This window comes from Grammomys surdaster, unplaced genomic scaffold (assembly GCF_004785775.1).
Source record: "Grammomys surdaster isolate TR1022 unplaced genomic scaffold, NIH_TR_1.0 125801, whole genome shotgun sequence".
NCBI classification, from domain to species: domain Eukaryota; kingdom Metazoa; phylum Chordata; class Mammalia; order Rodentia; family Muridae; genus Grammomys; species Grammomys surdaster.
This window is the reverse complement of record NW_021620632.1, coordinates 301,462-320,976: the sequence shown is the minus strand read 5'-3', so window position 1 is coordinate 320,976 and position 19,515 is coordinate 301,462. Positions and strand designations below refer to the sequence as shown.

Sequence of the window (19,515 nt, the reverse complement as noted above, 5' to 3'; positions counted from 1 at the left end):
TCTCTCTCTCTCTCTCTCTCTCTCTCTCTCTCTCTCTCTCTCTCTCTGCTAGACCCAACCACCTGTTTTCATCCTGTTTCATCAATTTCACAAGTATACATGTATATATACAAACATACACATTTACAAACATACATATAACAGAGCCCAGCAGACATACTTTATTTTTTTCTCAGCATTTTTATCGCTTCTTAGACAATAGTTCTTTATAAAATTACCTTACAGATAAAACGTTCAACAAAAGGGAGTTACAGAAGGATATTGATAAGTTCAAAGCAGTGTTTCATTCTATAAGCTCATTATAAGTTCAAAACAGTTTCACCTGGCCTTGCTTTATCATAGTACACACGTGTAACCTCATCCTTGAACTTGACCTAGAATGAATATTTTCCTCAATCACAGATTTGTCCCAAGCCTGTTTGTCTTCTTAGTGCAGCTTGTTATACTCTTTATTATACAGCCTTGGCTTACTATCTTATGAGAAGGAGGCACTTTCTATTCTTGATTCTTTCTGGCAAAACAAAACCATCTCTTTGAACTTTCTTCCTAAAATTATTTGAATCAAATCAAGAATTCTATAAAGTCATTAATAGATCATACAGCATTATTATATGAAATATATCTTCATATTGATCTGCAGGAAGTTTGCTCAATAGGGTGGGCTGATGCCCAGGAATCATTAGGCTACATAATAGTGGCAGAAAAGGCATATCAGCAGCAAGAAGCAATTCTGGAACAAAGTATCTGGAGTCCATGCCTTTCAGAGCTCACCCATTGCAGCCATGCAAAATGGTGGGTCACCTCCAGAAAACTCTCTTGCTTCCCATATCCTTTTCCACATGGCTTGTGCCAAAATGTCATCTGCCCGCATGAGATGCCGCCTTCGCTCCCTCTAGACCACAGCTTCTGTGTTCTTACCCTGAGGAAATATTCCCTGAAGATTTTGACTCAGTGATGCTGATCTCTTGTTAAACACAGTTGATTCTTCAGTCCCAGCCGACCAGAAAGCAGAGATTCTTAATTTGCATATATTATGTGAATGTCCCCAATAGAGTCTTAGAAGGAATCTCAAACTTGCTGCTAAGTCTTCACAAGCCAGGTCTCCAGCATCTGCGTTTCTCTTAGCATTCTTCCCTGCCGAGCTCCGATACATCTCCTTAAACTCTTAAGTACTCAGTGGCTTTTTCATACACAAAGTCCTTCCACACAGTCTTCCCCAAAACAACATGGTCAGGTCACACACACCAGTAGTCTACTCTCTGGTACGATTTCTGTGTTAAATTGCTTCCTCTTGCTGTGATAAACACCATGACAAAAGGCATCTTGGAGGGAAGGAGTTTGGCTTATACATCATGTTACATACAGTAAGTACATCATCCAGGGACTCCAGGGCAGAGAGTCAAGGCAGGAGCAAAGCAGAGGCAAGAGGCTTGGAGGACTGCTCTTACTGGTTTGCTCCTCATGGCTTGCTGAGCTTCTTTTTATATAACATAGAGCCACCTGCCTAAGAATGGTACTGCCACCATTAATAGACTGGGCCTTCCGCATCAGTCTTTAATCCAAAAAATAGCCCACAGACTTGCCTGCAGGCCAATCTGATAGACACATTTTCTCAGCTGAGATTTCTGCTTTCCAGATGACTCTAGCTTGTGTTGAGCTAACAAAAAACAAATCAGTGCAGGAGGTTCTCGTATGAATGATGAATGTTCTATTTATCCCATACTTAGATGGATTTCTAAATAGAGATCTTACAGTTTACATTTTGAGAATTTCAGTTTCTTCATTTCAAAACGTGTAAGAATACAGTCACTTTTTAAAGGCATTTTGAAATGTTTAAACTTGATTTAGCCTAGTGAGAGGAGCTCAGATGACTAACCAGGCAAGGTCTCATCCTTAGGTCTCCCTCCTGTTCTCTCTCTGGGTGGAAACAGTGAGGCCCTACCTACAGACTGTAGATGAATGGATCGTCCATGGACACCTGTGGGATGGTGCAAGGGAGTTTATCATACAGAGGTGAGGCTTTGCATTGATTAGGGGATGCTGATGGTACCCTTTACTTGATACCACATCCAGCTAAAATCTTCGGAAGTTGCACATGGAACTGAGAAGGTGGTGATAGCATAGGCATGTTCCGCATGTTCCGCTGCTTCCTTATAAGGAGATGTCAGGTCCCAGCCAGTTAAAAATATCCTTGAGTTTTATGGCCGTTCACATCTTTTCATAGCAATTTATATTTTTGGTTTTTTTTTTTTTTTTTTTTTTTTTTTTTTGCAATTTATATTTTTGAATGGAATTTAAATGCTTCCTATGAGATGAACCAAAATGACATCACATGTACAAACTATTTCCACTGTAAGTTATCAGTAAGATATGACAATAGTACAGAATATGACTCTGAGGCATATATTTCTTTAAAAGAGCTATATATTGTCTTCTTAATATAATATTTAGTGAAACAAATAAAGAAAAATGTTAATCCACTCACAACAATTTCCCATTAGTTGACTTTTCTGAACAAACTCATAAGCTGTAATGGAAAACTTTTTGTACTTTTCTAAAGGGAACTAAAGTAGTCATATTCAGTTTAATTCCAATTCAGGAAAAATATTTCAATTAAATTGAGAGTACTTATTTTTGTACATTAAACTGAATTCAGATACATAAAAATTACTCCATATTGAAGATCATTTTACTAGCAGTTGATATTGCTACAGTATAGAATATCTGAACAACTAACCTAAACTAAATCAAAATATATTGTTGTTTTAAAGGAACATAAATTAACACTTCATCTCTTTAGGAATAAAAATGTTCCAGTAAATCACAGAGACTTCTGGTATGCAACGTACACACTGTATAGCGTATCTGAGAAGACAGAAAATGAAGACAAAGTGAGTGACAGTGCCAGCGCCAGCTCTGGCAGTGACCAGGGGCCCTCCAGCAGACAGCACACCATGGTGTCCTTCCTCAAACCTGTCCTGAAGCAGATCATAATGGCTGGCAAGTCAATGCAGCTGCTGAAGAACCTCAACTGTGCAGAGGGCTCTGCGTGTCAGGCAGCAGCCAGAGGTAGCCTGTTTCTTCTATGCATAACTTTCTGACCTGGTTTAACTTTGCCATTCACTGTTGTCATCCTCAAATACAAAGTGGCCACAGCTGTTTAGGTCAGTAGAAATTAGCACGGTGCTTTTTGTTTATTCGCTTGGCTTGGTTTTTTGAGACAGTGTCTCTCTACATAGCCACAGCTGTCCTAAAGCTCACTGTGTAGACCAGGCTGGTCTTGAGCTTAGAGATCCTCTGCTCTGCTTCCTGAGTGCTGGGATTAAAGGTATGCACCACCATACCCAAACATCACCCTAGTTTATTTAAATAATATTTTTTCTTTTAAAATTTCAGACATGTATACAGTATGTTTTGATGCTCACCTCTGAGTTGTCCCTTGTCCATCTCTTCCCAAACTTCCCCCAGCACACCTCCCTCCCAATTTTATTTCCTCTTAGCTTTATGTTTTTATAACCCACTGAGTCCAATTAGCTCTACTTCTAGGTACAAGATATGGGCAACCTAACATTGGCTATGCCCTCAAGGAAAAGTTACTCCCCCTCAGTAGCCATTAACTTATAATAGCTCCTCCACCTGGAGTCTGGCTTCGGGAGCCTCTCCCTCATTTTTAGCTGGCTTGGTTTTGTGCAAGTGACCACTGCTGCTGTGACTTCATAAGTATGGTGGCCATGTCTTATCCATAAGGCAGCATTTCACAGCACTGTATCCTTTAGTCCTACATTTTCTCCACCCCCTCTTCCTGGATGTTCTCTGAGCCGTGCAGGCAGGGAGTCGAGATTGATACAGATGTCCCATCAGTGCCCGAACACTTGGTCACTTTGTCTCATCACTTTGAGTAGTTAAGGGTTTCTGCATTAACCTCCACCTGTGGAACAAGAAGCTTATTTGACCAAGGTTGAGGTCTGTGTTGGTGTGGTCAGGGTTTTGTCAGCTTAACGCTAGCTATAGTCATTTGAGAAGTGGGACTCTATATTGAGAACATATATTCATAAGACTGTGTATAGACAAGTCTGGGGTTATTTTGATGATTGGTTGATTGATAGATACGGGGGAGCATTACCCACTGTAGGTGATGCCAACCCTGAGCAAATAGTCTTGAGTTTTGTAAGAAAGCAGACTGAGGAAGCCATGGGGAACAAACCAGCAGCATTCCTCCATGGCTTCTGCTTCAGCTCCTGCCTTGAGTTCCCTTCATGATGGAGTACAACTGTAAGCTAAATAAACCCTTTCGTTTCCAAGTTGCTATTGGTCATGGTATTTAACATAGAAACTATAACCAAGACATTGGTTTAATATTAATGAATATTACTCATACTACTAAATACTACTAAGTATTACTAAACAGTATTAAATATTAGTAAAAATGGATTATAAGACAGTTTGACAACATGGCCATTTAGCAAAACAGATACTAGGTTCCCCAGTAGGGTTTATAACTGTCCAAGTGACCCGTTGGTCTTTGACCAAGTTTTCATTACCAACATGAATTTCTTCCTATGGATCCAATTCAAAAACAGTGCATTAGCCACACAAATTCTGTAACTATTGTACCACTGTGCACATCTTTCCTGACAGATTGGCTTTGCAGTTCAGGGTCCAGTGCCAAATAAGAACTGTTGATAGTTTTTCTTCCCCAGCACCTTCTACTACCATAAAAGCTAGCCAATGAGGTGAAAATTCTTCTGTCAGTTTAAGATTGATTTCACTATGCCTACAAAGTATGTCCCGTCTTAAGCAATAGAGTCTTGCCATCATGATGGAATGAAGTCGTACTGTTCTTGATAGAAAAACCAATTTATCTTCTTTGGAAATTTGTCAGTGCTGTTTAGAAAGTTACTATCAAGTTCTGTTTGCATTTTTTGTCACTCTCAATTTCTTAGGACTACTTCTTTAAAAATAATTGCCATTTTTTTATTCTTTTAAACATAATTTCTTCTGTCCTTATGACACCAGGTCTTTCCATGGGGGTTGGTAGAAGTCATGGGGTAGCACCAGCAGGTCTGAATCGTGGTGAGACTGTTTGATCCTTCGGGGTTTCATGAGACAATTACTAAACCATCTAGCTATGGATGGCACAGGCCCACACAGAAATCCAGCTTAACGTGGAGCTTGGTAAACAAATAGGCTGGAAGACATTTGCTTAGAAACTGTTCCTGATGACAGTGGCCTTTACTTCTTTACTTTATGTGTATGACTGTTTTACTTGCATGTGTGTACATGTATGTCTGCTACCCACAGAGGTCAGAAATAGTTGTTGGATTTCCTGAAAGTTTAAGTTCCTATGAGGGTTCTGTGAATTGAACCTGGGTCCTCTGTAAGTAGAACAAATACTCTTAACCAATGAGCCATCTCTCCAGCCCTCCAAATTTCTCTATGGCCTTGTCCTTGAACTCCCAACACTCACTGTATGTGGTTGATACAATGAATTGGCCATGGTCCTACAGTTTCTTTTCTTCTCTTTTCTTTTTGGTCTAAGATAGAACCAGCACCTGACAGGATCAAGTGCCTCTGGTATTTTTAATCTGGTATACTGTTTCACTTTTGAATGGACCCTGGCAAGTTTGACCTTGATAATTCAGTTCATAGAGTTCTCAGAGATTTTAAGGCTTTCTTTTCTTTTTAACCTTATTGGGGATATAATTAAGTAAATTATTTAAGCTTTATAAGCTGAAAAGACTTGAATGGTCTACATGGTTTGTTTGGGTTTTAAATGACTTTAATACTCTATTAATTAATTTTATTCTACCACATCTACATTAATATTTTTGCCTTGTGGAAGATTTCCTTTTTAACAAACTGTATTGAGCCAGTGTTGATAGTGTCTTTTCCAGTGAAATTGTCTTCCTGTGATCTTATACAGTATGGTAGTAACTTAACTTTAAGTACTCTGCTTCAAAGATTATTCTGTTCACAATAAAATTAGCCTATATAACATGGTAGTTAATTAGAAATGTTCCATTTAACTGAGAATAAAAAGTGGTTTTGATGTACTGTAAAGATAAAAACAGTGATAGATCTTCATAGATAATCGGAAACTATCAAGCTCTATAAAGATGAAATTCATTCTTAAACATTTTTAACATTTTTATTTCCACACACACACACGTGTGGTATGTGTGTGTGTCTCTGTGTGTGTGTGTCTGTATTTTGTATGTCATCTGTGTATGTGTATGCCTGAGAAGGCCAGAGAGGGCGTTGGAGAACATTGGATTTCGTTCCCCCTTTTCGTAAAGATTTATTTATTTATTTTATTTTATGTATATGAGAGGTCTATCTGCATGTACATTTGCATGTGCAAATGTGGGCATCTCTTTATAGATGGTTGTGAACCACTCTGTGGTTGCTGGGAATCAAACTCAGGACCTCTGGAAGAGTAGCCAATGCTCTTAACTAACTACTGAACCATTTCTCCAGCTCAGCATTTGATTTCTCAAAGCTGGAGTTACGTGCAGTTGTAGGCCACTTGAAGTGGGTGCTGAAAACCAAATTAGGGTCCTCTGCAGAGATAATATGCTTTCTTAGCTGCTGAGTCATCTCTTCCTCTCCACCCCAACCCAGTCAACTTTTTTTAAAAATGCATCTGTGTGAGTATGTGCCACATGTAAGGATGATGATGGAGACCAGAAGAAGGCATTAGTTCCTCTACAGCTGAAGTTAACAGGCAGTTGTGAGCTTTCTGATGTGGGCACTGGGAACCAAACTCTGGTCCTCTGGAAGAGGAGGTGGAAATACTTCGCTACTTCTCTCTCTCCAGCCTGTGAAACTTAATGAAACTAGTTTGGGGAACAGAATTCATTCGACATATTTGTATTTCAGATGCAGAAAGAAAAAGCTTATATACCCTCTTTCTGGAATCTATACAGTTACGTCTTCAACATGGAGAAGATTCTGCTCCCCACATTCTTAATGAAGAGCAAGCAACCAAAGAGAACCTAATAAAGATGCAGTCCATTGCTGAAAGGCATCTTGAACTAGATGATATTCATGACCCACTGCTGGCCATCAACTTTGCAAGGTGATAACATACACACCATATTTTCAGTGACTGAGCTAGCAATATCTATGGAATGCTTTATAGTTGTTTCTGTCAGATAGATCTTTCCCTCCTTAAAAACAAAAGTCTTTCTAACAGATGTTGTGTTCACCTATGTCAGGTGTATAGTTTTGCTCCCTCGTTTATGAGAGCATACAGATGTGACTCAGCTGACATCTCTCTTGTACCCTACTACCCTTAGGAATATTGTTGCTCAACTAGAATATTCTTCTGAAAGGTCCAGACAGGCTCTGTACTGCCTCCCTCTGTATCACATGTGTTTGGGACTTAGAATGCTCTGAGGAACTTAACTCCAGTGAATAAGCCAGTAATGCTCTGTGATTTCATACTCTGTGATTAGCATTCACTGTGTATAGCACTAATGAAGTACTAATTCCAACACTGACCCTAATGGCAGCAGTGATCCAGAAAGTATGTTCTAGGGAAAAGGTTTCTTTCTGTAATGATTGGTAATCTGAAGCTAAAGTTAAAAATGGACTCTAGGTTTTGGTTTATTAGAATTCTGTCAACAACAGCTCATAAAAATGAAGACTCACTCACATTTTAATATTGAAGGCTGTATTTGGAGCAGAGCGACTTTCATGAGAAGTTTGCTGGTGGTGACATATGCGTGGATAGATCATCAGAATCTGTGACCTGTCAGACGTTTGAATTAACACTGAGGTCTTGCCTCTATCCTCACATTGATAAACAGTATCTACATTGCTGTGGAAATCTCATGCAAACCTTAAAGAGAGATTTCAGGTAAAAAAAAAAAAAAAAAAAAATGGCAATTTAGCTCTGGAAGCAATAAGTTAATAACCAATGGATTTTTTTTCTCTTTTTCCTTTTTTTTTCTTTTATTCTTTTTTGATTTTGTGTCTGTTTGTTTTGGGTACTGAAAATCAAGAATAGAACCTTCTGTAGAATAATTTTTGGAGTATTTCAAGCAAACTTTAATTAGAACATGGATATGTATTTGTTAACAATCTTCTTTTGAAAGTATCAGTTAACTGTCAAGATTTAAATATATTGTGACTTTAATTATCTGAGGGTCTGTGTCAAAAGACATACCAAAAGAAAGAAAGAAACTCAAAATGTGCAGTGTGCTCTGAGAAGAAAACTATGTTACTTGGTGATAGATAATTAGTTCCAACTCCGACTTATTTGTGCCTGTGCAGAGTCTCCATAAAGTTCATAAAATTAAAGGTCCTAGTTTGCTTTCGATTGCCATAAAACACTGGCCAGAAGCAACTTGGAAGGAAAGGACGTATTTGGCTTACAGATCACGTTTCATCATTAGAATCTGGAGGAACCTTGGGGCAGAACTAAAACAGAGTAAACACTTGTTGGGCTTGCTCCCCTTGGCTTTCTCAGCCAAGGGTTTTGTATCACCCTGGACCACCAGCCCAGACAGAGGTGGCATCATCTACAGTGAGCCCCCGTTATCAATTATGAATCAGAACCCTCACAGACTTGCCTACAGGCAAGTCTGATGGAGGGGTTTTCCTAACTGAGGTTTCCTATTCCAGGATGTCCCAAGATGTGTCAGGTTTGAAAAACTAACCAGTGTATTAGGTTAAATACATATTAGGTTAATAAGCAGAATATTTAATATGGTAGGTAATATGTTTTATTATGTCTTTTCCTTAATGCTCAGCAGAAGACTGAAGTGAAATATTCCATATAGTAACTAAGAGATCTTCATATGGTAAAATTTTAATTAATTTTGTTTCATTTTTGTGATTTGCCAAAGTTTTTGAGAAGGATGAATATTTCTAATTTTAGTGAATGTTTTACACACATCTGACAAATGACTATTGGTGTATAAACCAATAGTTTTTCTAGAATTCCCCAGTTAGAGGCATAAGATGTGTGCTTACTTACATGTCTTCTCTTTTTCAAGGCTAGTCGAGTACTTGCAGGCCATGAGGAATTTTTTCTTGATGGAAGGTGGCGACACCATGTATGACTTCTATACTTCAATTTTTGATAAAATAAGAGAAAAGGAAACCTGGCAGAATGTATCTTTTCTTAATGTCCAGCTTCAAGAAGCAGTAGGACAACGCTATCCTGAAGATAGTTTACGGTAACATAAATCAAGAAGTTGTGTAGAGATTTTTACGTACAATTATTGTTACTTTTTGTCCTTATGACCAGAATGCCTAATAGAAGATACTTCAAGGTGGGTATATTTTGGCTCACAGATCGAAAGACTTGTGTAATGTCCTGACAGGGAGGATGTAGTTAGACAGAGGAGTTAATACCTTGTTAGAGGGAGTATGGTAATGCAGTAGGAAGTAGGATAGGAAACAGCTCCAGGAACAACATACTCCCGAGGGCACCTCAGGGAACTGCTTATTCTTGGGAAAGGAGTACATAGAGCAGTACACAGCACCTGCAGCAAAAGCAGATCCTGCTGTGCAAACGCTATGGAGACACCAGAGCAGTTCTAGTCCTTGCCCACAGGACCTAAATGTAAAGTTTAGTCTGTTTAGCCTTGCTTTGACCAGAATTAAGTTCCCAGCCTATTCTCAAAGTTTGCTTTTAATCCCAACTCCCTTCTAACATTGCCGAGTTTTTTTTTAAATAAATAAATAATAACAAAACCCATTATCTTAACACTAACTGGATGTTGGGACACACAACAGCTATAATCCTAGCACTACAAAGGTAGAGTCATGGAGATCTCAAGTTTGAAACCAGTCTACAATACCTAGTGAGAGACTATCTCAGAAACTAGACATATTGACACAGTCTTTTGGGAGGCTGAGGCAGGGAGGTCACCTTGAGTTCCAGGTCATCTACATACCAAGTCCTTGTGTCAAAAACCAAAACCAAAATTGCTAGTTTAGGTAGCTTCTATTTGTAATTCTAACACTCAGAAGGCTGGGGGCCCCCGGGCCGGGCTTGCCATAGATTTGAGACAAACCTAGACTGTACAGTGAGACTCAGAAAGTTGAGGCAGGGATGAGGGGGATCAAAAACAACTGCCACTCATCTCTAAAAGCAAGTTCCTGTTCTGAGGTCTATGCCAGAAACTAAGTGAATTAGAATATTTTATTGTGTGGAATATTACAGGGGGGGTGGGATGGTTGTGTGCTACTGTTACTGTCAGGACCTCAGTCACAGTCCCAAGTGTTGTACCACTGAGTGCACTCCCTGCCTATATGAACCCTTCTATAAGAATATTTTTATTTGAACATAGTATTATCACAAACTAAAATGGAAACTTCTTCATTTAGTTTATCTATATCTTTTGAAAATGTTGATACAACTAAGAAGAAACTACCCGTTCATATCTTAGATGGTCTTACCCTAAGCTATAAGGTAAGCACTAACCATTTTTTTTAAATAAAAATTGTTTTTTAGTAAAACTAAGATATGTAAGTAATACTGTATTTTGGTTTTTCTGTTTTTGTTTGGTTTGTTTTTTGTAGGTCCCATGGCCTGTGGACATTGTTATAAGTGTAGAATGTCAAAAAATTTACAATCAGGTGTTTCTTCTTCTATTGCAAATAAAATGGGCAAAATACAGCCTGGATGTTCTACTATTTGGTGGTAAGACTTGATTTCAGTAAATTAACCAATTTGATTTTGGTTCTGGAAAGTTTATAGGTTGTCTTAGTTAAGGCTTTATTGCTGTAAAGAGACACTATGACCACATTCAGCTCATAATTGGGGCTAGCTTACAGTTTCAGAGGTTTACATCTTGATCCTAAGGCAGCAGAAAGACTGTCTCACTGGCCAGACTTGAGCTTAGGAGACCTAGAAGCCCACCCCAGTGACACACTTCCTCCAACAAGACCACACCTCCTAATAGTGCCACTTCCTGTGGCCAAGCATTAACCCCTGAATCCATGGAGGCCATTCCTTTTCAAACCAGCCCATAGGTTTTCATTATTTTTATACGTAAACAAACATCAGATTGGCACAGGTATATGACAGCAGTTTTGACAATCCCCAACTACAAGGATGAAGTTTGGAGTCTGGAGGGGTAGCTCAGCAATCAAGAGTACTGCCTCTCTTCCAGAAGATCCATTGTGGGCAGCTCACAACTACTGACACCAGGTCTAAATATCCGAGCACCCTCTTCTGGCCTCTGCAATGCACAGTGCACACACAAACACAGACGCCATACAACGTCTACTCTCACATATACAAAAATAATGACGTAGCAGGAACTCACGGGGTCGATCTTAAATGTAGTAATGTTTTAGGAATTGACTCTAAATATTCTTTTGTCATCCAAAAGGTTTAGTGAGAGTCTGACAGGTATTTTTCTAACTCGGTGACAACAAGGATTTATTTATTATTTATCTGTCCTCCCTGTGTCTCCCCAGTACTAGGATTAACAGATGTGTGTTATTAGAACTGGTTTATTCAGTGCTGGGAAGTTAACGCAGCGCCTCAAGTAGGCTAGGCAAGCACTGTACCAACTGAGCTGCAGCTTGGTGTAACTTGGCGTTTATCTTCCCAAGGCGTAGGTCTGCTCACGGCAGGTTCCCAGCCATGCCGAGCCCTCGTGTCTCATCTCATGTTCTCATCTCATGTAAGGGAACAGTGGCTTTCAGTTAATTCTGTGTGCACGGTTTGTCCTTCCAATCATCTGTAGAACTGGCTAATGCTGCCGAAAGATCCCAAGCAAAGGAAGACATTCTGCGTGACCAAGACACACCCTCCCAGTTTGGACCACCAAAAGAGTCCTTAAGACAGCAAATTCATCGCATGTTTCTCTTAAGAGTGAAGCTCATGCATTTTGTGAACAGTTTACACAACTACATCATGACCAGGGTTGGTATTTGTCCACCTATGTTCTCTGTTCTGTTGTCTTGTGTAGGTGGTGGTTCAAAGACAGTGCTTATCGTGTATTTATAGCTACACAAGAGTCCCAGAACACTTAGAGATTATGAAACAAAAAGATAAACAATTTCATCATAAAATAACACGTCAGTGAGAGGTCTCTCCCAAAAGCCGTCAACTGTCTATAGCTCTTCAGTTAAAGGTGGGAGCTCATGAATCTGTGCGCTAGAACGATGACTGGCTTGATCTTACAGAGGTACCCATAGCTGCTGTGTACTTCCTGAGTGCAGTGGTCCTGTCATGTCCATTAGACTGTTTGGCTCTGTCCTCCCTTATCACCTAGTCTCACAGTCTTTCCCCGTCCTCTTCCATGATGATGCCTACCTTAGTGGGTGTTGGGGGCTATAATGTAAATGCCCCATTTGTGTCTGAGCCCCCGTACAAACCAGCGTTGTGTCCAGAGACTAGTTCTAGTCTACATCCATAAGAATGGGCACACCGAAGCTCCTCTTTTAGAGTGACATTTAGAACTTGCTCAGCAGCCCACTAAACGTCATCACTGGTCATAGCTGTCTCTGGAAAATGGTGTCAGTGTGTAATATGAACTCAAATCCTTGGAAAGGGTGATATATAAGGAAGAGGTCAATGAATTATATTTTTTTTAAAGAAGGAATGGGCTAAGGAGACAGCTCAGTGATTAAGATGCTTACTGCATACACATGAGGACTTGTGTGCAGCCTCCAGAACACAAAAAAGCCCAGCAAGTGTGGTAGTAACCTGCGTGTAATTCCAGCCCAGGGAAGTAAAGAGACCTGCCTCAGTAAATAAAGTGAGGTCTTCATTTTTCTCCATAAATCAAGTAAACTGCATTTCTCAGTCATCTGAAACTCAGCCGCACATGCAGTTCTCAGGTACATGAACTTTGGCAGCATCGGAGAACCTGTCATTGAGTATAGAGCATTACAGTACTGGACTCAACAAAGGACTTTCATTCTCCCCCAAGGCTTGTCACCTTGAAACTCAGCTTGTTGGGATGCTGTGACTTTAAACCCAGTGTGAGAATGTGGCTGAGCTGTGCTGAGTACCCGGTTGCAATACCAGCAGCCTTCACAGAGCCAGCTTAAAGCCCTTAATTGTGTGAAGGAATAAGTAGGAGCTTCATTTTTTTTACTTTTCTATTTAAAATAAAGTTAGGTTTCTCTCAGAGAAAGACCAATACTATATTGTGTAAACTTATCAAAATTCATTGAAGTTGTTTGTATTGTAAAATTAGTGCTTAGGTTACAACAAACATTTTTAAGTTTTTCAGTCCTTTGTTTGTTTGTTTGTTTGACTGTTGAACTCTCCCTTCCCTTTAGAAAGTCTGTTCTAAAGGAAGGTATTCATTTTGTGTTCAAGTGGCTATCTCAGGGTCTGGTCCTGCCATTGTCTAAGGCTCAGAAAAACAAACTTTTAAAGAAGGGTATTAGGGGTTATATGGAGCCTAGGGTTCTCTTTCCAGCACTGAGATAGCTCAGTTGGTAAAGTGCTTACCAAAAAAATTAATAACTGAGTTTGGATCCTCAGAACCCACATAGAAATGCACATGTGAAGTTGGTAGTGCATGCCTTTAATTCCAGCACTCTGGAGGCAGAAGCAAGTGGATCTCTGAGATTTCAAGGCCTAGGGCTTGCTGGCCATGTGACCTCCACAAACAAATGGATGCTAATTTAGCTCCTTGTCTTTTTTTGTCTTCTCATTCAAGATTCTTCACAGTACAGGGCTGGAGTTTCAGCATCAAGTTGAGGAAGCCAAAGATTTAGATCAGTTGATTAAAATTCACTACAGATATTTATCAACCATCCATGATCGATGTCTGCTGAGAGAAAAGGTATGTAAAATATCGTCTCGGGTATAACGATGGGGAGAGAAAGAATCTAGAATGAGAAAAAGAAAAAGAATGTCTTCCCACTTTGGAATTTTTAATTCTAAAACTACTGTCATGCACAGTATTTTTTTGAGGAAAAACTAGGTTAAATGGGGTTATAAATCATGTGCCTTACTACCAGCAATTACATTTAAGAAAAATATAAGTATACAGAACTGGAAACTTAAGTCTGCAGTTAGGCAATGAAACTGAATATGTGGAACTGAATAGTTTTACAGCCATTGGGACTCATGCCTCAAGTGCCCTTATGAATCTAAATGGCATTTAAGAGTGAAAGCCTGCCATCCTGGAATGCAGAGTCACATCCCGTGTGGGCGGGCTCAGTGCAGACAGAGCCTCCCATATACATAAAAGATAGTCATTATAGTGATGTGCTTTTCCTGTGACTTAAGTTAGCCAAAAGTATTGGTGTCATTGTTACAGAGTTACAAAGCCCATATTTTATCTCAAACATTGATCTTTAGGTCAGCTTCGTGAAAGAAGCCATTATGAAAGTGTTGAACTTGGCGCTCATGTTTGCAGAAGGTTGGCAGGCAGGCCTAGGGGCTTGGCAGTAAGTATGTGCTATGTGATAACCTGTATTGTAACCATTTCTAACTAGCTTCATTTGAGATGTCTTTCCACCCTCAGTCTTGATAATGGTTCACACAACACTGTGACTACGAATTTAAGAGTGTAGTTCATTGGCTTACCTACTCTGCATAAGACCTGAAGTTCAATACTATGTACCAACAATAAATAGAATTTAGTTAAACTAGATAGCATCAGGACAGTCAGTTTTCTTATAAGGCACAAGCAGTTTAAAAAAACTAAGGTCTTTTAATTAAAATAAGCAAACATTCTTAGACTATCTGCATGGCTCAATTTCTTATTATACATACGTTCAAACATGGAGCAGTCTAAAAGGCAGCATAACACACCTGTGTGACTCACCTCAGCAGCTTCTGAGAGGAGGACCAGTTCTGGATCATGAGCCCCACCACCTCACATTTGCTGAAACATTTTAAAGAAAATTGTGGATATCATGCTGGGTCACTTTCCAAATTTCTATGTGTGTAAGCTCTAAAAAAATGATATATATTTTACTTATAGAGTGTTTTTCACTTGTGTCATTTAGAAAGGCAAACAACTTTAAGTTTCTGTTTCCTGTCAATCCTAGCTAATTTGAGACCCTGTCTATGAAAAAATAATACAAATTAATGCAAAACAGTATTTCATATTTTATGATCATTAGTTAGCCTATAGGATTTTAGAAATTATTCCAATGAGAATTTTAGAGCCTGCCTATTACTAGCTCCTTAATATAAATTGAAATTTGCTTTCTTTCTTAGAATGGAATCTATCGAGAAAATGGAATCTGACTTTAAAAACTGCCACATGTTTCTGGTAACCATTTTAAATAAAGCTGTCTGTAGAGGATCTTTTCCCCACTGTGAGTATATCTTCTTACTCTGTCACAGCCTTCCAAGTTCATTGTAGCTAAGTCTGTGTGGCGATATTTGTTACTAGTAACATGGAAAAGTTGGTTTTTTTCCATTTCAAAACTGGAAAATACTTAGTTATGATTTGAATTTATTCTGCAGAATTATAATGGGATGGGTAATAGCGTATGAGCATCACTAAAACTAAAGAACTCCTTAGCCATGTGCCTTTATCCCAGTGGATTTCTAAAACTGAGATGTAGGAGCTTAGAGAGTTGATCTCTCACTCTTAACTATTCCTTTCTAAATGACACAGACTTTTAGAAATTTCAGAGCCTCCAAAACTGCCTTTCATTACAAAGAAATGTGGATTTTTACAGTTTAGAACATAGGGTGCGAAGGACATGGAGTTTTTATTCTGTCTAGATGAACTAAGTAGTATCTCTGCCCATTCACCTCTTTTTTTGGTAAAAAAATGTATATATAATGTCAAGCCAGGTGGTAGTGGTGGCTCACGCCTTTAATCCCAGCATTCAGGAGGGAGAGGTAGGTAGATCTCTGTAAGTTCAAGGCCCGCCTGGTCTACAAAGTGAGTTCCAGGACAGCCAGGGCTACACAGAGAAAGCCTGTCTCAAAAAACTTAATTTAATTAATTGATTAATTAATTAATTGTGTTAGTCCATTTGTCTATTTTCTGACTGTTAAACACTTAATAAGCATAGCTAGATGTGAAAAAAAAAAGTATTGCAATCGGTCTGCCTAAGCAATAACATTTGTGCATTTGTCCTTGTTTACACTGGGCCAGGGTTATAGAAACAGATAGCATCCATAAATTAGAATATGGCATTGTATTGTGAGCTAACCCAGGATTTACACCATAGAATAAATGCTATGTTCGATGAAAGGCTTTCTTTTTCTTTATCTTTTTCTTTCTTTCTTTCTTTTTTTTTTTTTTCTGGCTCTTTAAATGTTTTAATGATGACATGCAGATATTCACATCAGAATACACAGTAGGGATCCAAGAATATCTTGAAGGACCTAACAAAGTTAAAACTCATGTCAGGCCAAAAAAAAAAATCATGTCAGAACCAAACACTGGCCAGCCACAGCTTGTGTCCAGGTGGGACTCACAATGACTGGAAACGGGCTTTACTTCTTGGAACCCTGGTCTAGTTCCAGGACCTTCCTGCCTTCCTCCAGCTTGAGCATGCCTCTTTCCTGGCGCAGGCGGTACCTCTCAGCCATGGACTGAAGCATCCATTTAGTCCGAAACTTCTTTTGTTCAGAGCCATAAATTAAGATCTCGGTAAGATCGGAAGATTCCAGAGTCTTGAGCTCAAACATGACCCGGCCCACCTGCTCGAAGTGAGGCATTCGAGATCCCTGTGGGCCGAACAGAGAGTTTAGCACCAGCTTGTTGACTTGCAATACTTCTGACTTTTCCAGGTCTGTAGGAACTTTCACCCATGGGAGGATATCTTTACGAGTCACATGAGTTTTCATCTTAATTCCTGACAAGGAACCTGTTTCCAGGGAAGACTAGGTCAGGTTTAACCTCGATGGCCCACAGCTCCTCTTTTTTTTTTGGTTTTTCGAGACAGGGTTTCTCTTATAGCCCGGGCTGTCCTGGAACTCACTCTGTAGACCAGACTGGCCTCGAACTCAGAAATCTGCCTGCCTCTGCCTCCCAAGTGCTGGGATTAAAGGTGTGTGCCACCACTGCCCGGCTTTTTTTTTTTTTTTCCCTAAAGATTAAAAGGTCTGAGATAAAAATGTCACCAACTTTTCCATTTATATTAACAAATGTCCTCTTTATTATATATTAAAAATACTGATACCTTAATTAAAGAATAATACATCTTTAAATACTTTTAAGTTTTGAATTCACTGCAACCTTATTCAGACATTTAAACATATTTAGAACTAATTTTTAACCTTTTTTCTTCTTCCCACAGTGGAATCTCTGGCATTGTCACTCATGGCTGGCATGGAGCAAAGTTAAATATCTCTAATTTAACAAGTACCTTAGATACATCATCATCCATGTACATATTTATTGTTTGTAGCTGAGAAATAAGAATCTTTTTATTTTTTATTTATTTTTATTGTTAAACCTGTCTACACAAATGGATTGTAGGTATTTTTCTGAAGATTATTATCAAGTATGTAGAGTTATGTATATAATGTATATCTAACTGCAAAATATATAGGTGTTGTATAAAAATAGACTATATACTAATATTTCTTCTCTTCTAAAAGATTGACTTATTTTAATTTATATAAGTATTTTGCCTGCTTGTATATATGTGCATACCGGATGCTCAGAGGTAATAAAAGGGCATCAGATACCCTGTAAGTTTTACATTTCCTCTTACCTAAAAGTTGTCTTAGATTTAACTATCCTTGAACAATTTTTATATGCATCCCAAAAGAAAAATAGCAACTAATATCAATGTATAAAGTGAACTTAAGGCCAGCTGTTATATATCGATTTTTGGCATTTATTAGCTAACTAGTAATATCTCAAATAAAAGCATGTATATCATTCAATTTTTCCACGTCTTTATGTGTATTTCTTAGTAGGTACTGTATAAGAACAAATAGATAATGTAAGCAGTTAAACACAGAGACGAGCTTCAGCCAGCTAGGTCAAATCGATAGCCCTCATCCAACCATAATCGAATATACATTCCTAAGCTTATATAATACATTCACTGTGAGACAGAGCTGCTCTGTGTAACAGCCCTTAATGTCCTAGAACTCACTCTACAGACCAGGCTAATCTGTAATTTAGAGATCCTCCTGTCACTGCCTCCAGAGTACTAGAATTAAAGGCATGTATTGCCAGTCTATTTTTGGCTTCTTGAAATAGTCTCACTCTTTAGCCAAGGCTTGCCCCAAACTCAAGATCCACTTGTCTCAGTTTCCTAAGTGCTAAAATTGCAGGCGTGCACAAAAATACCTGGCATATGGGTTTATTCTTGTACTTCCACATCTCTGTAGTGGAGGAAGGAAAGTCAGGGTAGGAACTGAAGAACCTGGAGGCAAGAGCTGATGGAGAGGCTATGGAGGGATGCTGCTTACTGGCTTGTTCGTGGCTTACTCTACCTTCTTTTTTATAGACCCCAAAACCACCAGCCAAGGGAAGGCATCTTCCACAAAGGACTGATCGTGCCTCATCAGTTAGTAATTATGAAAATACCTACAAGCTTGCCTGCAGCCTCCTCTTAGGAAGTCATTTTCTCAACTGAGGTTCCCCCCTCTCAGATAGCTCTAGCTTGTGTGATGTTAACATAAACTAACTAGCATACTTATTTTTTTAGAAACAGAAATCATATAAAAAATCCAGTCACAATACAAGTAAAATAAATGAACAAAAGCTATCGGAGTCAGGTTTTATATTAATTATATAGTACTTAGTTCAAGATCCCATAGAGCAGTGGTTCTCAACCTTCCTGATGCTGTGACCCTGTAATACAGTTCCTCGTATGATACCCCAACACTAAAATTATTTTTGTTGTTTCTTCATAGCTATAATTTTGCTACTGTTAGAATTATAATGTAAATATTTGTTTTCCAGTGGTCTTAGTCAACCCCTGTAAAAGGGTTGATTGACACCTGAAGGGGTTGTGGCCCACAGGTTGAGAAACACTGCCATAAAGAATCGGTTTGGTCAGGATAATTTTGTGACTGACAGGAAAATTAAATTGCTTAGACTAAAGACCACATGGACTGTCCAAAACCAGATGGGCTGTCCAATAGGGACACTAGCCAGTGGGCCTGTAGCAGGAGCAGGAGATTCACAAAAAGGCAATAAATAAGTTCCTGTGGAACTAAAGTATCAGAGCACCCCTGGAGCAGTGTGCTTTTGGAGTTCTGCTGAACTCCTCCCTCAGTCTCTAGCAGGAATTCCAAACCCAAGTCTTGCTCAAGGTCTTTGTGAAAAGTCTCCTTGAGATGTGGCCCAGAAGCTCTGGGAAGGCACTAGAGGTATAATTGACTGAATAAACCATTGTCTTAGTTTACAAAAAAAATTTTATATATCAAAGTAACAAATGAAAATTTAGTTCTTAGAATACATAATGTGAAATAGAGTTCTGAGTTCACTCTTTTCATATAAATAACCAAGATACTCCAGGATAATTTATTTAAAAGATTTCTTCCTCCATTGATTTTTTTAAATCCACAAATCACAGATGCGTGAACTTATTTCTATGCACTTACCTCTACTCTCTTTTATATGTCTGTCTTTATCTTCTAAGATTAGA

The 19,515-nt window shown here is 38.8% G+C and overlaps 1 protein-coding gene and 1 pseudogene across 2 annotated transcripts in view; one reads left to right on the top strand and one right to left on the bottom strand.

The window, feature by feature from the left end:
• The window catches only part of Tubgcp5 (tubulin gamma complex associated protein 5), a 34,994-nt gene extending 17,193 nt beyond the window's left edge, over positions 1-17,801 (top strand). For both annotated transcript variants that reach the window (XM_028789223.1, XM_028789224.1), the window contains 12 exons: positions 1,898-2,013; positions 2,801-3,069; positions 6,880-7,078; positions 7,673-7,861; positions 9,003-9,185; positions 10,342-10,426; positions 10,537-10,657; positions 11,712-11,890; positions 13,644-13,769; positions 14,291-14,379; positions 15,158-15,258; positions 17,203-17,801. In XM_028789223.1, coding sequence (XP_028645056.1) covers positions 1,898-2,013; positions 2,801-3,069; positions 6,880-7,078; positions 7,673-7,861; positions 9,003-9,185; positions 10,342-10,426; positions 10,537-10,657; positions 11,712-11,890; positions 13,644-13,769; positions 14,291-14,379; positions 15,158-15,258; positions 17,203-17,249 — 1,704 coding nt within the window. In that variant the 3' untranslated portion in view covers positions 17,250-17,801. The remainder of the gene's footprint in view (positions 1-1,897; positions 2,014-2,800; positions 3,070-6,879; positions 7,079-7,672; positions 7,862-9,002; positions 9,186-10,341; positions 10,427-10,536; positions 10,658-11,711; positions 11,891-13,643; positions 13,770-14,290; positions 14,380-15,157; positions 15,259-17,202) is intronic.
• Positions 16,397-16,750, bottom strand: LOC114640272 (annotated as a pseudogene).
• Positions 17,802-19,515: the final 1,714 nt, after the last annotated feature.